A 22,414-nucleotide genomic window follows, 5' to 3' on the forward strand; every position below is an offset into this window, starting at 1 on the left:
CGAGCAGGAGACATACATTTATATGCAACAACATAAAAACAGCCATTACTTTCCTGGCTTAAAAACGTTTAATTAAAAAATAACACATATACCATATTGATGGCAACTAAAACATTAAACATTTATAAATGACAAAGTCACAGACCATATTTTTAAAAACCAAATAACATTGTAGAAGTATTAAAATAAAAAAAATTCTGAAAGAGTGCTCAGTGTCTGAGACGAGTGCGTCGCGTGCGGGCGATGGGTGTTGTCACTTTAGGCGTCTCACTCTCAGCCATAACAGCATCTGAAAAAAGAATCAAAATGAAGCACTTTACTGCACAATTAACATGAAATAAACAAGAATACGATAATCATGTGACAGCGACTGACCGTCTTCCTCTTCTTCATCACTGCTGAAGGTGATGGCAGGTTTGGGACGAGAGCGAGATTTTCTTGGGGTTACAAGGTCGCTGTCATCTAACTTCGGTTTACCACGTCCTGAAGGATACAGAGATACACAATAAGATGAATTTATATAATGGAATTCTTTGTGAGATCTGATCTGCTCGATCTCTTCACCTCGTGTGGTTTTGCGCACGCTTTTGTGTGGCCGTGGCGTTTGTAGGTTTTGACTTTGTGTGTCTCCCATCTGCTGTTCTCTCTCCTCGTTATCCACATTCTCCAGCCCTTTAGTGTGAACAGCAGTCAAGCGCTTCTCGTAGTCTTCAACCTGCGCCTAAACAAACACAGCTACTTTCAACACACTAGCATAAACAGTCACCAAGTCTTGATCAGTGCTGGGTGCGCACACTACACTACAATACGCTGTTTTCCAGCCAAACGTACACAAATACAGTACCTTAAACTGTGGTTTGGCTCTTCGACGGAGTTTGGCTGCAATGGACAGGAGGGGCTGATAGACTCCAGGCTCAGTGAGTTTATCACTGTAACAGTCCCAGCACTCTTGCAGCTTTTTGAATCCTCGCTCGCACACAGACAACAGGGACAGAGACACGGCCAGATCTGCCCACTGCTGCTCAGTCCTGCAGAGAGAACAGGGGAGAAGATCTCAAATGAGAGACGGACACCTGGTCATCTGTCATAAAGGAGCCCAGTCTCTAGTAATGTTTTCCTGTGCACCACGAAAAGCTCTCATTGGCCTTTTTTAAATTTGATTTTGAAAAATTGCATCTTTGGACTGGCTTGAAGTAGAAAAATCTTCCAAAACCAAATTAAACCTTTTAGTTTTGATGAAAGACATTTTTAGAGCCCTGTTTCCATTGGGAGACTGTAGCCCAATGAAAAAAAAATTGTGTCTGATACCCACTTTGCGGTTCTGAATCGTTGGCAGAGCTTCTCCACTAAACTTTCTGTCTGTCTCTCTTTAGTGATGTAGGAGAAGAGTTGTCTGAAAAAGAACGTTAAATAGAAGTGATTTATGGCTTGTCATGCAGAATAAGTTAAATTGCAATAGCAGCATAAATCATATCTCACTTCATAATGGTGTTGAAGTCCTCCTCCTTCATTCCACGTTCAGGATCAGATAATCGGCTGATGATGTCTGGCAGCAGGTTGTAAATGGCATTGTCCTGAAAAAAAGAAGAAAAAAATTTCCAGAAAGTTATAATCAGGGCATCTCAACTTAGGAGGCATGAGGAGGATGAGCGACAGATGGCAGAGCAGCAGTGGAACAGCTACCTTTGCAGAGAGCTCGTTGAAGAAGTTGAGAGCGAGGCTGGCGATGTGTGGCTCAGGGTCCAGCAGGAGCACTGCAACCTCACTGACCTGACCTTTGACCTTCATCACGTCCTTCAGCACCAGCTGGGTCAAAACCATGATGGCAGTCAGCCGCACAGATGCACTCTCATCACTCAACCTTAAGACAAACCAGTTACAATACTGATCACCAGAATCCACCACACAATACAATACATTTCAAACCAAGGACAACTGATTATGCAAAATATCCCTAGACCAGTGGTTGTTTGACCTTGTGATTGGGAGCTACCTGGCGTAAAGATTGGGCGTCCAGGGTTCCAGGATGTTGGGAAAACGGACGGTTAGGTCACCAAGGGCAACAATTGTGTTGGCTCTGACAACAGGAAGTGGAGATTTTTCCAGCACAGTGAACAGCAGCCGGATATTGTCTTTACAAACAGCAGGACTGAGAAATAGACACAGTATTAATATTGCATGGTTAAAGAAACAAATATGATATGAAATAATGTAATACAACCTTCCATTCAAAAGTTTGGGGATAATCAAAATATTTACTAAAGGATTATGACACTGAAGACTGGAGTAATGGCTGCTGAAAATTCAGCTTTGCATCACAGGAAAAAACTACATTTTTAAATATATTCAAATAGAAAACAGATATTTTAGTTTACAATAAGATTGTAAACAATCTTTCACTTTCAAATAAGTACAGACTTGGTTGGTCAGCATAAGAGGCTTCTTAAAAAAATAAAAAAAAATAAAAATAAAGTTCTATAAACTTTACAGACTCCAAACTTTTGAACAGTAGTGTAATATGAAACAATAGCAGAAAATACCTGATCATCATGTACTGAGACAGAGCCAGGCAGGCAGCAGTGGTGAGCTGAGAGTGGGAATACTTCCCTGGAGAGCTGCAAACTTTCACCAGCAAAGGCAAAAAGGCACTCAACATGTTCCCTTCTGCAAAGATAGACCACATTGCAACAGGGATCAGTGCTTTGTGAACAAGCTAAGAACATGTTAATAAACAAAATTATGAGGCATGTTTATGAAGACTGTTCTCTTTATTCCAACAGTTTCTTAAGATGGGCTCACCAGATAATAACTCAGTCTCACAGATCTTGCGGATAAACTCCACCTCAGTGTCCTCAGCTGAGGCGCCCACTAGCCCGAGCTCCTCTTCCACACAACTGTCATTAGCATCCTAGCAAATGACACATAAGTCAGCAGTGTGCATTGGGCAGCACTTTGATTTGATTGTACAAAAAACAGGTAACAACCGATCGGTGGACTGTCTTCATTAACCTTTTTGTTGGCAGGTGCCTTCTCTTTCTCCTCCTTCTCTTCCTTTTCTCCTCTTCTCCTCCGCAGCTCAGTGCTTACACTTCTCTCAAGGTGAGACACCTGCCAGAAGGCCACAGCTCCACACAGTGAAAGCACCTGGGCCAAGCTCACACAGTTCACTAGAACAAGAACAGGAAGTTTACATTTGCAATCATAAACGTGTACACAATTTCAGTTTCTTATGCTGACAAAGCTGCATTAATTTGATTAACAGTTACAATATATAGTAAAACATTACAATTTAAATGTTTTCTATTTTTTCAAGTAATTTTCTTGGTAGTTCATGTCTATTACACAGTACACAAAAAAAATTACATCTCTTGTGCTGACATTACCTTGCTCCTCAGAGCCCTGAGACCCGCTTTCCTGGAGTTGTGATTGGTTTGGCTCTCCGCCCTCTGTGATTTGTTCCAAAAGGAGATGAGCAGACCGCTGGAGGAGGCGGGAACACAGCTGGTCAGGGGACTCTGCCAAAAAGTAGATGAGACGGACAGCCTGTTCCATGAAGGTCTGCCAGTGGGGGTCAGACTGGACTAATCCTGTTCAAATGAAGGTACAGTCATTACCCAACAGCAGAAGTGTATAAAAGAAACAAAATAAAGAAAGGAGAATGAGAGAGACCACATTTACACCTGGCATTCACAGAAAGGGTGATTTAATTGAAGAAAAAAAAGAAAAAGAAAAAAAATTTAGGTATTAATGAGTTCCATGAATATTGATGTAAAAGTATTAAGGGACAAGTCATCAATTTGCATTTGTAGCATTAAAGCCAACAGGACTATCTACTCACATGGAAAGAAAAAAAAAAAGTATATGCTGGGGGAAAGTTTGGCAAAGCCTTTAAAGATTTTGGTACAGGATATTATTAGAAACTTGTGATCAGATTACCCAACACAAGAGCTAATAAGAGATGTAAACAAATGGCAAAAAGAGGTTTAAAAAATAAAATAAAAATACAAACCATCAGCAATGGCTTGAGACAGACAGCTGAAGAGATGGTGGTCCATAGGAAGCCTAAAGGGAACACCCTTGGATTGCTGAGACACACACAAAAACAAAAACAAAAAAAGCATACAAACCAGCATATTAGAATGATTTCAGAAGGACCATATTACACTGATGACTGGAATAATAGCTGCCCAAAATTCAGCTTTTCATTACAGGAATAAATTTTTAAATATTTAAAAAAAAAAACAAGTCTTTTAAATAAGTACTCCACAATATAACTGTTTTTGCTGCATTTTGATCAAACAAATGCAGACTTGCTGACCATAAGAGACTTAATAAAAAAATAAATCGTAATGACCCCAAATTGGCAGTTCATACATAAAATGTGAACGCATACCCTAACATGATCTGTAATGTTAGCAATGGTGATGAGTGTGTCCCGAGCCAACAGATAATCTTCTGCAACCTTCTCACCCAGAGCGACAGAGCAGAGTGTGTCCAAATTACTGAGAACCACCTCCCTCTCAGCACTAAACACAAACAAAATGAAGTAACAGATTGAAATAATGCACACCATGCCTTAAACAGCATGATAAAGACAAGAATGCCCTCAGATTACAGAAGAACTAGCTCACAGCTCATTAGACATTATAGAGAACTGAGTTTCGACCTGTGTCCACATCCACACACACACACACACTATGATCATCCTTCCCAAATTTCTCCTGCATTTCTTTGAGGGAAATCTTGATAGGAAGAACTTGTTTAATGTAGGCAGGCCCTTACAGCAAAGCAGCAAATCTCCCCTGCCCAGCCAAGATTACCCGCCAATAGGAGCACAGAAGAACTCAGACTCTTACCCAACGAGCTCGCATTCGCCTTGGTCTCATCATTGGGCAAAATTATTATGCAGTGACATTATATCAGTTCAACAGTATCATTAAAAAGCATTAAGAGTTGAGTGTCTCACCGTGCTGCCATGCCCAGCAATAGCACTGCAGCTCTCCTGTGAAGTGCTTTAGTCTCTCGCTTACCAGAGAACCTCTCCCACAAAACCTGCACCACTGAAGTCTGCAGGGCACTCTCACTGCTAAAAAACTCCTGGACCTGCACCAAGACAAAAACAATGTCAGTGAATAATAAATTATGGGAATGACTGCTTACACTAAGGGCAAAAGACACTCACAATCTCCTCCAGACACTGAACGGTCCCCAATGAAGCATCGATCATCAGATCCGACAGATTATCCACTAGAGTCTGAGCCTTCGCCCTGATGGACAGACACAAAATGCCAACTGAGCTACAGCATATCAAATTGTGTTCCTTTAGCCTTAAGGATTGAAACAAAATGTTTGCAGACCTGGTGTTGTCACCGTGGGGGTTAAGGTACAGGCGTCTGTAGGCCTGAATGACCGCATCTTTGATTGTGACATCAGTGGACCAGACAAGAGGCAGCATCTTTCTGACACCACACACGGAGTTGGCCACACTAAACTCAAACGCTGTGACACAGAACTGCACCGCCTCCTGCACAACTGTGAGAGGGAGACCAATCAGAGGAAACTACCAACCTTGTATTTTGTATATAAAGTCATACAGTATTTTCTTTTTTATTGTGGTTTATATTAGAGTAAAACAAATGATCAAATGTCATGGCAGGGATTTGGTTTTAAACACTGGTTGTTAACTGGATTGAGGCAAGAGTTGAATGAGACATTGCAGTCAATTGCAAGAGAGGGGTTAAAATGGACTAAATGATTGGGGAAGTCTGGCATGTGTCATGAAAAGTCTTTTCACCAGATGATTGCATTAAAAGTTAAATGGATAGAAAATAGGGAGAATTTTAATTTTTTGCCAACTTCAATATAATCCAGGCAGTCATTTAATTCATAGGAATTACCTGTAGTGGTTTTCCAGTACAGCATGTTATTAATGACAGCGATAGATCTTTCCACTTGTAGAGCGAAGCTCTCTGTGTCTTTCAAATATTGAACCAACATCTCCTGCTTCTTTAGTTCACTCTCTCCACCTTCATTCCCTCCACCCTCTATCTGTGGGGTGGGTGGAGCATCGCTCGACACAGCCTCAGGTGTCGCCTGCTCTGGGCCTGAGAGAAGAGAGATACACAAACACAACTCATGTTTTTATTTGGACTAGAACACCTGTCATCTAATCTAAGCAGGTGAGACCAAGAACTAGTCCCACTGTGTGCCTGAGCAAGACTCTAATGTGGAAGTTTAGAAGACTATTCAAAGTAAAACATACCCTTGAAAAGTGTTGCAAGTGTTTTGATGAGGGTTTCTGCATTTAGGTCAGCCAGATCTGAGAAGAACGATGACTCGGGGTATAGAGAGTGAGCCCGCATGCACAGACCAACTGCCTTCCTACAAACAATTCAACAGCACATTGCATGCCTGTGAAAAGTAGTAAGGGTATGAGAATATTTGTGTTTTAAATTTACACATACCTGTACTTGCTTTCCCGGAGAAACTGTGCAATTTGTAAAGCAGTGTCTCTGTCGCTTCTCTCCTCCTCTCCCCCAGTCTCCTCCTCATCTTCATTCTCCTCTTCCTCATTGCCAGGCTCCAGTTGTGCTTTCACGGTCATCTCCAACTCAGGCTTCATCGCATCCCAAAGATCAGCTGCTGTGATGACTGCAACTACAAATACAAAGCTAAAATCTTATAGCTGGAATCAATTTCTAGAGCGCCAGTGACTCCAGGCAGACTGGAGCTAGAGACTAAAAGGAGCAATTCAATTAGGAAAGAAACATACCAGGAACTTGCTCTTTTTGGGAGTCTCTCATCTCTTTTAATTTGGCCATCTCTTTTTCCAGCGGCTTTGTCAGGTCCACACTGCTCAACTTGACATGGAGAAAACAAAAGCAAGTACATTTAATATATGTAAACAATTAAATATACTAGTGCTCAAAAGTTTGAGGTCAAAAAAGGTTAATATTTTTGAATGGTAGTGCATCTACCAGATGTTATGAGCATGTTTGTACCTTGCAGCTGTATGGGTTATGAGCAATGAAGGCAGCCAGCAGCTGGATAGCACTCTTACACACATGGACAGACTTGTCACCCAGACGCCCAACGGTCAGCTCCATAACTTCTGTGTACTTGCACAGGGGCAAGGCCTGGAAAGGAGGCGGGGAATTATATCTTAGAGCACCCAAGAATAAAACCCTTCATTTTCTGTTGTGGAAAAACAGCCCACATACCTTGCTATTGACAATACGTGCGTAGACCTGTAGCACACGTGCTCGGACATGTGAGTGGGCATCATGGATGTGTTCCTGCAGTGTGTCCAGGAAACGATCTCGACTTGCACGAGCAGAATCATCCAGTTTATCACCAGACAAAACCCGGACAAGAACCTCACCGAGAACCTCACACACCGCCACCCGCAGGCTTGGACTCTGTCCAAACACAAACAGCATGTTAACAGAGCACACACAAAGAGTTAAGCTATAAAACTCAAAGCTTTGTTTTAAATGATTGCCCTCAGATTACCAAAGAGAGAGCTCAATGCCCCAAGAATTACTGCAGAGAAATGAGACTCAACCTATGACCCTTCTCACACACACACACAAAAAAAATGTAAGCTCCATCCTTTTTCTTTCCTATTTCTTCAAAGGAGAGAAATTTCAAAGAAAGGGGCTTGTTGTATGTAGGCAGGCCCTTACAGCAAGACAGCAAATCTTCACTGCCCAGCCAAGATTACCAGCCAAAAGGAACGCAGGAGAGCTCAGACTCTAATTCAGTGGGCTCATATTCGCCTTGGTCTCATCACTGGGCAAGATTCCAACGACAGAGGCAATGCGATAGAGAACACATGACTGTACCTCTCCCTCCAGGTGTGTCAGGAGAACACTGATGTTGGGGATCATGGTTTCAGGTACCAGAGTACTGAGTTCTGACAAAAAGCTGGAGAAAGCCTTCACACCTGAACCTTCTCTGGCTAGTTCCTCACTTGACTTCTGACCAATCTCTCTGAAACACACACGGAGATTTGATTTAAATGAAAATGAGCAGTAATCAAAATGTTATATAACTAATAAAATATTACATTAAATCTAAATATTTATTTTGCTGTAAACACCCCCAAAATGTAATTTAGAGAACATATAGCAGTAAATACATGGAAAAAATTTATTTCTTTGGATTTTCATAGAGGCAAATCAAAATATATAATAGTTAATAATAATAATCTTAAGTAATAATAAACTTCAAATTATACACTTACAAGTAAAATATCACCATTTGATAAGTGGTGCTACACCAGAAATACCCATTCATTAATATAGAGCTATAAATGATCTTTTTTCCCCCTTTATTTGTAACCAGATATCAGATATTACATAATATATGCGGTCATACCAACAAAATATCACAAGTTCAATTTATTAAGTGTCACCTCATGATCTCTCCGACAATGGCCTTGACCCCATACTCTGAGCTCCAGGAAGCCACAGCCGCAGCACATACTGATGCCAGCTGCTCGAAGTGCTGCAAGAGCTGTATCACCTTCACACATGCTCCTGTACAGGAAACAGAAAATATTCAGGACGACTCAGCTCAACATCTACACCACTGCAAACCTACTCGTGGGTGTGTGATGTGTACATAAACCTACCCAACATGTGATTGTATTTCTTCACCATGATTCCTAGCACATGAATGATGGCATCTCTGGTGGACTTGCTCTTCACGTGGCTTATGGTGGGGTTTTCCAGGAGTTTATAGCAACAGCATGTCACACAACTACATAAAACAACAAATGTTGGACAAGTAGAAATTGTATTTGTGATCATGTTAAATTAGAGTAAAAAAGATTAAACACAGACACGGTGACAGGTTAAGAGGAAAAACAGTGTCTTACCTAACAAACTCCTCCTCCACTAGAGACAGACTCCACAGTGTGCGAATGTCCAGCTGTAGCAGTTGAGTCAAACACTGAAGAACGGTCTCTCTCTCACTGTCCCACTGCAGGAGACCTTTTCCAGCAACTTTATCCTTCTTACGACCCTGAGACAAACACAAAGAGATGTTTAATATACTGTATACACAAAACCAACAAGATTAGAAGCAACAATTGTTGCCCTCAGATTACCAAAGAAAACATTCACAGCCGGTGAGCCTGTTAGGAGATGTGACTCTTTGCTGACTGACACATTTACACACACCCAGGACATAAACACACACACACACACACACACACACTGTAAGCTGCCAAATCATCCACAAATATCCATTTCTACAGGAGAATTGTATTATGCTTGACAGCCGGCATCAATATGGGTGGGCCCTTACAGCAGCGCAGCCAATCTCCACTGCTCTGCCAAGATTACCCACCAGTCAGAAAGCAAGAGAACACAAAAACCCAGCCAATCAGCTCATATTTGCCATGTTCTCATCACGGGGCATAGTATAAACAACTTATGAATAATTAAAAACTTGATAACATTCGGTAGTACCTTGCTGGGTGCCGTGACGATAGTCTCCCTGTATGAATCACTCTCAAGTGTTTCCGTGAGTTTGCAAAGAAGAAAAACGCTCATCTTCACAGCGTTGAGCTGCTGTTTGCGGTCCACGGCTGACAGAGAGCCTGACAGGAGAAGGGTCGGCAGGGAAACAGACAGACCCCTGACCACTGAGAACAGAGAGCATTGTGAAACATCGTGGGAAATGTAGTTTGGGTGTAACAAGAAGCAATATGACAATTTATGATACTAACCTTGTATCAGCAACTCCAGAGTGTCTTCTTTTACTGCCACATCGACTGTGCGACAATGTCTAAATGCAATTAGAAAATTGTGCTTAGACAAAGGCATGGTAACACATGGGGTTGATGTTTAATAAAGCACATAATGTTATATTGTTACCCCCCTCCCCTTTTTTTCATGTTATACATTTAGCCCATTTTGTTATTCCCATATCGGTTTCTCATAAGGCACTGTAAAAAACAATATTGACAGATAAAACATTATAACAAGCTGTAAGAACTCATTACGGTCAACTTGTTTTCATTTGATGATTATTCACCTCTGTGTATATCAGTTTAACAGCTGCTAAAAAAGTAATTAATGTTTGATTCTCCTAAATTTATTTATACAGGCCTAACTTATAATAATACACATTGTTCATTAACTTGTCCTAAGGCTTTGGGAATTGTATATAGTTTGTGTTTTGCATACGTGCAAATTATACTGTTGCATAAAAAAAGGAGAAAAAAAAAAATCAATCAAAAATGTGATTATTATGGGAATGTGTCCACACTCACTGCAGAACACTGTATGCTGTGTCAAAATACTCCAGGATGCACAGGGGCCCTTGACTTCTCAGTGCTGCTTTAAAACCTTAAAAACAGACAGAACAGGGGGAATTACACCAGTACAGATAAGAGAGACGATACTGAAATGCATACAGTAAAAAACGATCTCAGTACTTACTGTTGATATGAGAGGGAAGCTGTTTAACAGACAGCACATCTTGAACCACATACTGGTTAACAGCACCAGACTTCACGAGATCGCCCAAACAAACCGGTAAGATAAAATCCCACGACATCTCTGCAGGCCGAAACAAACAAATAACGTTAATACAAACATGCTGGTCTGTAGAGAAAGTCACTGCAGCAAGCAAAAGACGTCTATAGCGGTCTAGTATAACACTTAAATGTATAATCTCGGCTACAAATAAAAACAAAATAAGGAAAACCCGTTTCTGATAATATTAAACTTAAACAAAACATGTTTGTTTTGTCTGAAAGGACAAGCTAACATGCTACGCTAACCACAGAACGATATAAACAGACAAATCCTTAATTTATCTTACTACACGACACTTTCTACGGTTTGAATAAAAAATACAACATATCCAAACACTCACCGTGCAAAAAAAGGCGAATTTATTCCGACCAAATCCTGACCAGAAAAACGAATCCGTAAAAAGCGGAGTGAACAGACTGAACGGTTTGAGCCGCGGCTTTGAATTTCGCACAGCTCCCGCCAACGGAAGTACGCTATCACTCCGCCCACTCACAAACGCCACGCCCAACTGATCAGCAGAGGGCGCTGCTAACTATAATTGACTTTATTTTAAAATTAAAATATTATCAAAAGAGCGTGAAAATTCTACATTAATAGTAATAGCAGATGGTGTAATGCGCTAAAAAGACTACGTAGGCTATGCAATTTTATATACAATGTTGGAAAAAAGAAAGAAACAAAACAAAATATGTGTTGTTAAAAATTTATGAATTACAATAGAATTTACTGACACATTTAAGTATAAAAATGTGACGCACTTTTGTATATGGCAATTTTTGTTATTAAAAAGTACTGAAATTACCATTTTTGTATATGGCAATTTTTTTTATTAATATTTTTATTTTATGGGTGTTGTTCTGAATAATATGCTGTTAGTTCATAATACAGCTTTGTTTACTGTATTTTAAGTGTCATGTATGTTTGTTTTCGCTTGATTTAACATTTACTTTATTTTAAGTCTCGCACTATCGTTTTAAAATATTTTAGGAACTTTACATCAGCGTTTTGGAAAGCTTCTTGTGTTTTCACGAGTTTATTGTACAGGACCATCGGGCTAACAATGGCTGAAAACCAAACCGTTAACGTTACAAGCTGCGAATGGTGCAGATTAAAAATTCAGTAAAGAAGACGGCCGTGAAGCTTTAAAACGCACATAATAGTCTTAGACAGGAAACCAAAGGATAATGATTAAAACTGTGCTATTGATTGTGGTTGGAAGCCAACCTACAATGAGACTGGGCAAGCAACCATCATAGTAACAATATTATGATCAATATAAATCTGTCTATGAAATATACTTTAAAGAATACACTTTTCCGTAATCAAACAATACAGCGTGGTTAATTTCCACCTCTTGCGTTTTGTTAGACTTTTATTTTGACATCGATGCATTAAATTCTCTCTTGGCGTCATGATGACCACGAGGTTAGAATGCATGAAAAACACACACGTGTGTTGTCTTGTCAGAGCCAGATACCGACGATCTGTTTTAAAACACCCACTTGTAGCTTCCTCTATTCTTTTTCGTTGTTTAAGACGCACATGTTATAATTCACAGTAAGACTGATTAAGACATTGACTTGAAAAGAGCGACTAGGTACGGATTTTTATTTTATAGTTTACTATATGACGTGGTTCAAAGCGCATTTAACCAAAATAGTGTTTCATGTAATCAATCAACATCATGCAGAGTATTTACAGATCTGACTCAGACACAGTTGGGCTTGTCATTGTGTTACAAACAATCACTTGTGATGTTATGACAGTTATGCATATTTTAATTACAAGCTAACACGCAGGACTTTCGTTTATGTTTTAAAGTAGTATGGAGTATTTGCCGGACTCTAATGCCAGATATAAGGATGTGGATTACTGGAATGAACGGTACCGGACGGAGGAGAGCTTCGAGTGGTTCGGGGACTTAACTAAATTTGACCATCTGCTCAAACAGCACGTGGGGACGGAAGAAAATATTCTGATGCTAGGTAAATTAGACATTTACAACACAAAACATGTTTCACAATTTTAAATGTGCAATATGAGTAATTGTAAACTGTTGCCTTGTTTATATTACGTATGATCAGCAGGGGGTGCTACCGTATTATTTCTGTGAAATTTTGATCTGCCTTAAAGGAATAGTTCACCAATTAAAATTTACTAATCCTCAGGCCCTCTACAAACAAATCTCGAAACTTTAAACCGTTCATAATAACGTCTCCTCAAGTGAAAAAGGTCCATCCACTGGTGTCAAAATCCACTTACAGTATTTGTTTAGAACTGTTTGGACTGTTTTCCCTTGCAAATAGTGCATCTGTGCATATTTTTCTCCTGATTCAGAGTTTTTCCACTGGAGAAAACAAGATTATTGCTAGAGGTGTTGTAGCCAGAAGTTTTGTAAAAGCATGTAATCACAGGTTTCTCCAGTGGAACCTACAAAATATGAAGAACAATCCTCACGGTGAAGCTCATGCATAAGTGATCTTCTATCATGTGGCTGGCCTAGACGAGGAACCTTGGATTATTGGTGCATTTTCAACATTCGTAGTTTCACCTTTGTTTTTTTTTAAAGAGTGGACAAACATTGAGCTGAATTATTTGTGTTGAGCATTCATTCTGCAGGCCTGTAACATAATAGCTGCAGTATTATAGTCAGCCTCAAGGGGACAGTATTGGTCAGTTCAATCACAATAGAGATTATGTATTCAGCTGGTGCTGTATTAGAGATGAGTGTGGACCTCTGACATGCACTCTGAGCTCAAGATCTGTTCTTCAGTGCAATGACACGAGCTCCAGTCCCCCAAGGACAGGTTCAGCTATATCTCATTCCAATTACCAATCAAACAGCCACCATTCACACACTTAAAGCAGCATAATAAAGTCACATTGGTTAGGGGTCCGTTGTGCGACAATGTTAAGCTTTGTTTGATTTAGCTGGGATCGATGAAGAGTATTCTGAGCCTAGTGTTTAAAGACAAGTGATTAACCTTGGAATTGTAATGTCTTGATGTAGTCCAATGTGGTTGGATTTTTGGATTTTGGGAAATTTAGTTTCATCAGCTCAGTGAGGAAACACCCTTCTTTTCTCATTCTCTGCTTCTCCCTTTCGTTTTTTTTTCCCAAAAAGGAAACCTTTTTTGAACCAAATTGTTTTTCCTCCGCAGTCTACCCTCACAAACACAACATCTTCACTTTCTGTGACCTTTCTTAACCGGGGAACAGGGCGAGGAGTTCCTACGCATTCCCTACTTTCAAGTGCTTCACTTGTGACAAGTAATAAATGTATTTTCTTTATGTTAAAGTCATGACCCTTTTACCTCTGAATTGCTGCAGAATTGAATTTTGTAGATCTCTGTTCATCTTATGGTTATGAAATGTGTGTTCTTTTTGTTTTTCTTCCACTAAATTACTGCTGAACTGCTTGGGATTGGGTTATATTTTACACAGATTCTATGGTTATGAAATGTCTCTCTCCATCGAGCTCTTTCCTGGTCTTCGTCTTTATTTTTCCACGCTCAATGATACTGCCACAAAAACATAAGTGTCCTCCCTTACCCATAACCCATGGCTCAGGGCAGATTCCTGAACGGGCTGTTAAGTCTGCATGTGTCTCAAGTTTCTGTGGTTGTGTAACGGTTTGTTGCATGAGGAGAAGTGGAATCCCTGCAGATAACGTTAGCAGATTCTGTCACAAGAAGAGGCAGTTCGGATCCCATCCCATCATGCCCATTTGTGAAATCTAGAATTTGGACCATTAATTGAAACAAAGCTGGAAAAACGGCTCATTTGGAAAATAGTCATGGTTATCATGGCACAACCACTACTATATTTGCATATCAATGTCTGGTCAGCAATTTGGCTTGCCCTGATGAACGATGCGTAAACTGTGCTATCATGTGGAGGTTATTTGAGCATAACAGGTCATTTACATATAGTGGTCTTAAAGGTACAGTAGCAAATACTGTTAGTTCTATGGTTAGTGATAGGATGGAAATTGTCATAAAAAAATCATGGCTATTTTTGGTGCCATAAACCTTAATTTATGGCGTGATTAAACTGTATGCCAGGACGGACACTTTTGTATGTTAATGTGGTTATGAAATTCTGTTTGGCATTGTAGTTCAGTAATGTGTCACACTGCAGTTGAAAAGTTTGGGGTCAGTAAATGTTTCAAATGTTTTTAAAAAATCATCTTATGCTCGTTAAATCTGCATTGATCAAAAATACAGTAAACGGTAGTTTTGTGAAATATGATTTCAATTTAAAATATTTTTTAATATGTAACTTATTCCTATGATGCAAGTTGAATTTTCAGCAGGCATTACTCCAGTCTTTAGTGTCACATGATTCTTAATCATTCTAAAATGCTGATTTGGAATCATTTCTTACTATAAATGTTGAAAACAGTTGTGCTGCCTAATATTTTTTTGTGAAAACCCTCATGCATTCATTTTTACAGGATCCAGTGACGTATAAGAAGTTAAAGAGAACAGCATTTATTTGTAATGGAAACAAACAAACAAAAAAATGAAATATTTTTAAATTTCAATAAAAAAATTTTTAACAGTAGTGTATTGCAAGTGAAACAGGATATTCAATGTGAAAATTTTAAGCCTTATCAAATAATTGCATTGTAGAAATTAGACTTCACCGATAAAGATTGCAAGACAAATTTACCATAGTTACCTATTAATTTCTACCTATAGCATGCAGAAAATATTGAATCATCTCACAATTGCAAGTTATACACAATTACAAGAGATACAAGTGGAAACATTATTTACTCAGCCTCATGTTGTTATGAAAACAATGCATTTTTTTCCAATGCAGAATTTTGCAATTAAAAAAAATAAAAGTAAAAAGGGTCAAACACTGTTTTAGACAAAAACAGTTCTTTTAAAGACTTTATTCAAAATGTCATCTTTTCTGTTCTGCAGTAGAATGAAAGTCATACAAGTTTGGAAAGACATAAGAGTGAGTAGATGATGACAGAAGATTACATTTTGGGTGAAATGCCACTTTCAAAACTGTTAAGTCCTGGAAATTGATGTCGGTTTGTTTTTAGGAATGAGTGGAAATTAGTTTCTGTGGAATTTGATAGTATGTTGTTGATAAACACGGAGCATTCCTTTAATGTTATATATCCATGTGAATTAGTGTCTGTATTTCTAGCATGTCTTCTCAAGTGTTTTGTTCCACTCAGTCAGTGGGCAAACTCACATTCATTAGTCATTGCTGACAGAATGGAAAGAGCAAAGATAGAGGACATAGGCAAGAGGGTGGTCACTGAAGTCATACCAGCGTACCATCAACAGGGTCCCTCCATTCACATTCTCTCTCGGTTGCTATTGGCTTCACTGCTGTACCCCACTGCAGTGAACAAGCCAACAAAGAAAGAGAGAAGCATTCAAGTGCTCTTTGTTGTGCGTCAGAACAATCACATTTCATCTTCAGTGAAGTCCTGAAGAGTTTGAGGCAATTGAGTTTTGAATGAACCGTCTTGAATGGAGTACTCATGAGTCACTATCGGTCAGAATGAGTGTGAGTCAGCTCTCGCTTCACATGGCGAGCATCATGTCTCGTTTTCTCTCAGCCTGGGCATTCATTACCCCCCAGAGACATGTAACACGTTCTGAACCCAGACTGCGCTGTGATGAGAGCGAGCCCTTAAACTGAATGAATGAATGAGTGAATCTGTGAAGGGATGAATGAAAGAACGGAGCGGATGAATGAACGGTGGGGGAAGGGAAGGCTGCGGTGTTATGCGGTATCTCCTTGGCACCGCCCAGCCTGTTTTGTTCTTCCTTCTTCTCCCCCTGCTTTCTGATTGGCTGAAAGGAGTCAATGCTGCTGGAAGGTACTGCAGTGATGTGGGGGTTACCCCCCTCCCTCACAACCTCTGCAGTTTATGAATGAAAGTTGGGAAAATTGAATGAAGAATTGTGTTGCATGTGAGCAGCTTTGGTGTGCTCAGCCAGTGTTGTGCTCAAGTGGGAAAACCTGTCTTGCTTTGGTTTTTTGAATGCATTTCGTATGCATGCTATATATACATAAGAATATAGTGCAGTTTACTAAATTTGTTTTTTGGTAGTTAAATGAGTGTGCTACTGTATTATTGTGTAAAAAAATATGGCTTGACCTTGGACCTTGTTTTTTGGTTATATATTTAGAATTTGTACAGTTTAAGCATAGAGAATATAGTGGTCTAAATTTTGTAAAAATTTATATTTTTGCTCGTTAAACAAGTGTGCATTTGTATAGATAGGTTTGTGTGTTGAATCTTTGTCTTTGTTGTGTATAAATTATAAACAATAACGTGTTATTTTAACCTTTTAAAAAATATTCTTTCTGTGTAGTAAAACTGGTGTGTGCTATACATTCCTGCATATTTTGTGTATTGGACCTTGTTTTATTTGAGTTATATTAGTGAATTTTGTATGTTTACTGTGTTTATGAATTTAATGTCTTTGCAGTGTGTTTCACTGTTTTGTCATAAAAATGAGCATGTGTTTTTATGCACTGCCATTCAAAGTTAGTCTTTTATGCACATCTATTTGATCATAAATACAGTAAACCGTAATATTTTGAAATATTATTGCAAATGTATATATATATATATATATATATATATATATATATATATATATATATATATATATATATATATATATATATATATATATATATATATATATATATATATTTTTTTTTTTTTTTTTTGCTACCTTTTAAAATTGAATTTATTTCCGTGATGGCAATTTTGGCATTACTCCAGTCTTCAGTGTCACATGCTGATATGGTACTCAGAAAGAAAAAATTCTTATTATCAATTTTGAAAGCAGTTATTCTGCTTAATATTTTTACAGTATACACACAAAATGTGTATTTTACAAAATCAAAGACAGAAATACAGTAAAATTCACAATTTTTGAGTACATAGATGTATTTATGCTGTATGTCTTTGTGGATTAGACCCTGTCTGGTGTAGATTATATTCATGTATTTTGTATGTATACAGTAGTATGCATAAGCATAATCATGTAGAATGCACTTATGCATTATATAACCTTGTAGAAAATTGTGTGCTGGACCTCTAACTGCGTTGCTTATTTGTTTGCAGATCAGGGAGAATTCCTCTTATTCTCTCTCTCTCTCTCTCTCACTCTCTTTCTTTCTGATTCGTGTCTGGAATTTTAACTGGGTTACCCGGGCAACGGTGCTCAGATGATAGATGGGCTCTCCTCCGATAAATGGGGCAGTGGATGCACATGAAAGAAAACTGTTTGTGTATGTGTGATTTATGAAAGGGTTTGTATTAAACCCAGTACCTGATAACCACACACACATAATCACTCGTGTTCAATTCCCACATGGATCTGATCCGACTACACATATATTTTCTCTCTTGGGTTAATTTGAATTATCTTGCACATACAGAGTTTGTGCATCGTTGATCTGCTGAAACCTTTAATTTGCCCAGCACATAATCACACAGCGCTCACCTCAACCTGTGAGTCAGGCATTAGTCCTTCCCAGGCATCTCTGGATCTGTTTGCTGGATTTTCATCAACAGTCTGCTCAGTGAATTTAGTCATTGGTGCAGACTTGATACTGGCTTCAGAAGGAGGGATTCTGATCTTGGGACAGTTTTAGTTTTGCTTCTACTTCATTGTACTCCAGTTCCCAGTCTGCCCATTCCATATGTTTTCCACCGTTTCGTGGAAAAATTAATTTCTGCCTGCTGTTCTCAAACCAAGAACCACTAAACATCAGTGGTCAAAGGACAGGATGATGTTGTCAAAACAAGTTTTCAAAAACAATGGCATATTAGTCTGTCTAGACTGATGTGGACTGATTGTTCCCAGTATTATCCACAAGACTGCAAAGCTGGCTACACTGGATGTGCCTGATCAGCACAATGCGATGTGACGTGCCTTTATTTGAGGGTCACCCCCTTCCTATTTTTGTCACAATTTTGTGACATTACACTAACTTTCCACTTTCCAGCCAGATTATTGTAAATTTCCTTCTGAAATTGAATATGCAGTGAATATACACAAACTGTATATTCACATTTCTTATTATTATCATTATTGATAACTGTTGTTCTGTCCTTTTTTTTTTAAACCATCAGAAGTTCTTTCAGGATACTTTGAATTGGGGGAAAAAAAAAGCTTTTTTAAATTTAATTTTATTGTAACAATTAGGGCCCTATGCAATCCGTTTTATTTTTTCCCAAATTCTGTTTTATTTTTTCAAATTTCATTTTATTTTTTTCCAAATGCCTTTGTTTTCCATTTAAATGTTTCTGGATTCTGGATTAATTTTCTACATTCAATTTTAATAATTTACGTAATAACATTTTAATAATCAAAAGCATCTATAATTAATAGATTTTATTAAAAAAAAGTAATTTATTAATATTTTGTATTTCTTTTCTTTTTTTCAGAAATGACAATTTTCTGCTAAATAAAAAAAATAAAATATGTAAATATTTTTTTTCCTGGTAAATATTCCCTAAAGTTATGTTTCAATAGTTATTTTATTATTAGTAGTACTATCATTACATTAAGCAATATCTTTCTGTCAGTCTTTTCAAGTTAAACAGAACTTTTATTTTGATGGGTTGGTGTGAAGACCTTTAAGTTTCTGTTTGTATATGATATGACGATAGTTTTTCTCTGAAGAAACAGTGAAGTGCTCACGAAGTGACTCCCAGAGCAGTTCTAAAGATTGTTAATGTATTTATGTCCTCATTTAGTGCTGAAAACATTGCGAGCACCAAGTAAATAAATCTAGTAAATAAAACCGGATTTCAGATGACTTTCACCTGATGACTTGATTTTTAGAACACCCTAGCAACTGCAAAGCAACTCCCTGGCAACCAGCCAGATCACAACTACCTAGCAAGAATAGAGCAACCACTCAGGACACCATAACAAATGAAGAACACCCAGCAAGCAATCTTAAAGAGACTTAAAACCTTCTAACTTTGAGCTTTTAAAACAACTTTAAACTTAAAACTTCAGGCATTTAAAAACACTTCAAACATAAAAAACTTTACATTTAAAGCTTTTTATACTTTCTGGAGAAGCTTTCACAAGTCAGCATAAAGTTGTTCTTGACAAACATTTTTATCTTATTTTATATTTTAATAAAAAAAAAAATTATATTGTTACATGTGACCCTGTAATGGTATGAAGATGAATTATATTGATATTAAAATTTCTTTGGATGTTAAAATTTGTTCTCAAAGTATTAATGAATATTCTTTGTGAGCATATAGTCATTTATATCGTTCGTTAGACAGGAAGCATTACATAATATTCATTCACTGGTGTGTGTGTGTGTGTGTGTGTGTGTGTGTGTGTGTGTGTGTGTGTGTCTGTCTGTGCGTGACTGGAAGTTCTCTGGAGCTGTGTTCTAGGGCCAGATGGAGTCCGTCCACAGGAAGTAGGTTGTGTCTATCGACTCGGTCGTCTTCTAGCCTGTGACTAACAGACAAGACAATCTCTCGACAGCAGCAGTACTGGTGTGTGTGGGAATTAGTGTTATGTGTTCCATCTCACTTCGCTGTTTGTTAATCTAGGTGTGAAAGGGTGTGTTTCTGTCACGACTGACCCTTGTGCCTGTTTAGCATATTAACAGAGTGAATTTGAGATGAAAATCCCTCCTGCAACTTTTTGCAAAGTAGGATCACTAGTATCTATCTATCCATCTACACACTTGGTCAGAATTGTTGTTACCCTTGGTAAATATGATCAAAGAAGGCTATGAAAATAAATCTGCATTGCTAATCCTTCTGATCTTTTATTTAAAAAAATTTCATTGGAGAATAAGAATTTAAAATGGGGGGGGGTATCATTATGAAATAAATGTTTTTCTCTAATTCACAGTAATGGTACCCTTTTATTCAATATTTTTGAAACTACCATTTTCCAATTTTAACAGCTCTAAATGTTCTCCTATAATGCCTGATGAGGTTAGAGAACACCTGACAAGAGATCAGAGACTAATCCTTCATCCAGAATCACTCCAGACTCTTCAAATTCCAAGCTCCATGACGGTGCTTCTCCTCTTCAGTTCACCACACTCATTTTCTATAAGCTTCAGGTCAGGGAACTGTAATGGCCATAGCAGAAGCTTGGTTTTGTGCCCAGTGACCCATTTTGTGTTGTTTTTAAGGTTTGTTTTTAGATTATTGTCTGGTTGGAAGATCCAAACATAGCCCATTATAAGATTTCACTTTTTGATTTTTTTTTATCTGTTGGTATTTGATAGAATCAGTGATGCCGTGTGTCTAAACAAGATGTCCAGGACCTCCAGCAGAAACATAGGCCCACAACATTAAAAATACAGCAGTATGTTTCATTGTACACCTGGGGTATTTTTTATCCATGTGTTCACCAAACCCATCTTGAGGGTTTGCTGCTAAAAAGCTAATTTTTTAGTTACATCTGACCATATGAGCCAGTCCCATTTGAAGTTTCAGTCTTGTTGGACAACTGAATATGCTGGAGACTGTTTTTTGGTGAAAGCATTTTCTTTTCTTTATTTTTTTTCTTGAAGCCCTCCGAAGTAACGTGGTGGTGTAGGTGCTGTTTGATCATTTTTTTTAAGGTTTTCTGACCCTGAAACTTAACCTTTTTCTGCAGTTCTCCAGCTGTGACCCTTGAAGAGTCTTTGGCCACTCAAACTCTCCTTTTTACCATGCATTAGGACAATATAGACACACGTCCTCTTCAAGGCAGACTCATAACATTTTCTGTTTATTAGAACTTCTTAATTATTGCCCCGATGGTGGAAATGGGAATTTTCTTGAAGCCACTTTTCTAATTTGTGAAGCTCAATTATCTTTTGCTGCACGTCAGAAATATATTTTTTGGTTTTTCTCATTGTGATGGGTGATTAATTTGGAATTTGCCATTTGTTTTCCCTCCTCTTTATATTTCTGTGAAACAGGAAGCCATGGCTGGATAATTTCATGTTCATAATCACCCTGGTGTGCTCGAAATTGTGAATATGAATGGAAATATATTTCAGAGATATTTTACTCATAAGAATTTCTAGGGGTACCAGTAATTGTGTCCAACGTGTATTTCATTATGAAACATGTATTTCATTATGATTTTTTTCCCCCATTTTAAATTCTTATTCTCCAATGAAAGGTTAGATTTTTGTGATTTTTAAAAATAAAAGATCAAAAGGATTAACAATGCAGATTTATTTTCATAGCCTTCTTTGATCATATTTACCAAGGGTACCAACAATTCTGACCACGTATCTGTCTGTCTGTCTGTTGATCTATCTGGCTTTATCTGTCATTAATTTTTTCATTCATCTTTCTATCCATATAAACCTTATTATCATTCAGAAAAGGCTTTTTATAAATTTTTTAACGTCTACCTTTCTGATTCGTGATTTATCATCTGATTGTCATATCTACATGTCTGTATTCAACTATTCATCTATCTTTCCATTTATCAGTCTATTTACCTGTATTTTTTCCCTGTCTGTTCGTCTTACCGCTTACTGATCCATCTGTCTATCTGTCTATCTTCTCCTCTCTTCTCGATCCGCTGCAGTGGTCTTAAAGTGTTTGTTCTCTGCACATGTAATCTGATTTTAATGACAATGAGAGAGAGGAGGAGGACCCCTGCTGCGGTTATGTAATCTTTTTCAGCATGCACCTCTGTCCGCCAGTAACTTCACTGTCACCTTCTAATGCATCCATAAGTCTTTGGCACTCTCGCTTTCTTTATTTCTCCCCTTTCTATTTGTTTTTCTTTTATAATGGCTGTATGTGATAGCCCTTCTATCCTTTAACAATACAGTTAATTAGCAAAGCAGCAGCTGCCTTCCTTAAT

General features: G+C 38.2%; 2 protein-coding genes and 3 non-coding genes across 7 annotated transcripts in view; 1 reads left to right on the forward strand and 4 right to left on the reverse strand.

Moving 5' to 3' along the window:
- Positions 1–33: 33 nt before the first annotated feature.
- On the reverse strand, positions 34–11,020 carry ncapd2 (non-SMC condensin I complex, subunit D2). The gene is made up of 32 exons (XM_042718878.1): positions 10,891–11,020; positions 10,452–10,569; positions 10,283–10,358; positions 9,737–9,795; positions 9,477–9,652; positions 8,882–9,027; positions 8,636–8,763; positions 8,417–8,540; positions 7,845–7,992; positions 7,221–7,418; positions 7,002–7,136; positions 6,773–6,860; positions 6,465–6,657; positions 6,263–6,381; positions 5,898–6,104; positions 5,358–5,532; positions 5,183–5,267; positions 4,967–5,103; positions 4,394–4,526; positions 4,010–4,085; positions 3,384–3,587; positions 3,010–3,167; positions 2,800–2,908; positions 2,541–2,664; positions 1,994–2,149; positions 1,684–1,861; positions 1,480–1,574; positions 1,313–1,393; positions 845–1,028; positions 565–721; positions 376–483; positions 34–289 (listed from the first exon to the last, which is right to left on the reverse strand). The coding sequence occupies exons 2-32, from the start codon at positions 10,567–10,569 to the stop codon at positions 210–212; spliced, it is 4,155 nt and encodes a 1,384-aa protein (XP_042574812.1). The 5' UTR covers positions 10,891–11,020; the 3' UTR covers positions 34–209.
- LOC122136413 lies at positions 4,602–4,894 on the reverse strand. Its single transcript, XR_006154113.1, has one exon. It is a non-coding gene; the product is annotated as a small nucleolar RNA U85 (small nucleolar RNA).
- On the reverse strand, positions 7,499–7,797 carry LOC122136414. The gene has a single exon (XR_006154114.1). It is a non-coding gene; the product is annotated as a small nucleolar RNA U85 (small nucleolar RNA).
- LOC122136415 lies at positions 9,099–9,424 on the reverse strand. The gene has a single exon (XR_006154115.1). It is a non-coding gene; the product is annotated as a small nucleolar RNA U85 (small nucleolar RNA).
- Positions 11,021–11,953: 933 nt separating the features above from the next.
- The window catches only part of ece2a (endothelin converting enzyme 2a), a 61,412-nt gene continuing 50,951 nt past the window's right edge, over positions 11,954–22,414 (forward strand). The window contains exons 1-2 of one of the 3 annotated variants that reach the window (XM_042718882.1): positions 11,954–12,147; positions 12,375–12,535. In XM_042718882.1, coding sequence (XP_042574816.1) covers positions 12,376–12,535 — 160 coding nt within the window. In that variant the 5' untranslated portion in view covers positions 11,954–12,147; position 12,375. Of the gene's footprint in view, positions 12,148–12,371; positions 12,536–22,414 lie in introns of all 3 variants that reach the window. The other 2 variants (XM_042718881.1, XM_042718883.1) reach the window with 2 other exon arrangements.

The sequence above is a fragment of the Cyprinus carpio genome, chromosome B2 (genome assembly GCF_018340385.1).
Source record: "Cyprinus carpio isolate SPL01 chromosome B2, ASM1834038v1, whole genome shotgun sequence".
Lineage (NCBI taxonomy): Eukaryota > Metazoa > Chordata > Actinopteri > Cypriniformes > Cyprinidae > Cyprinus > Cyprinus carpio.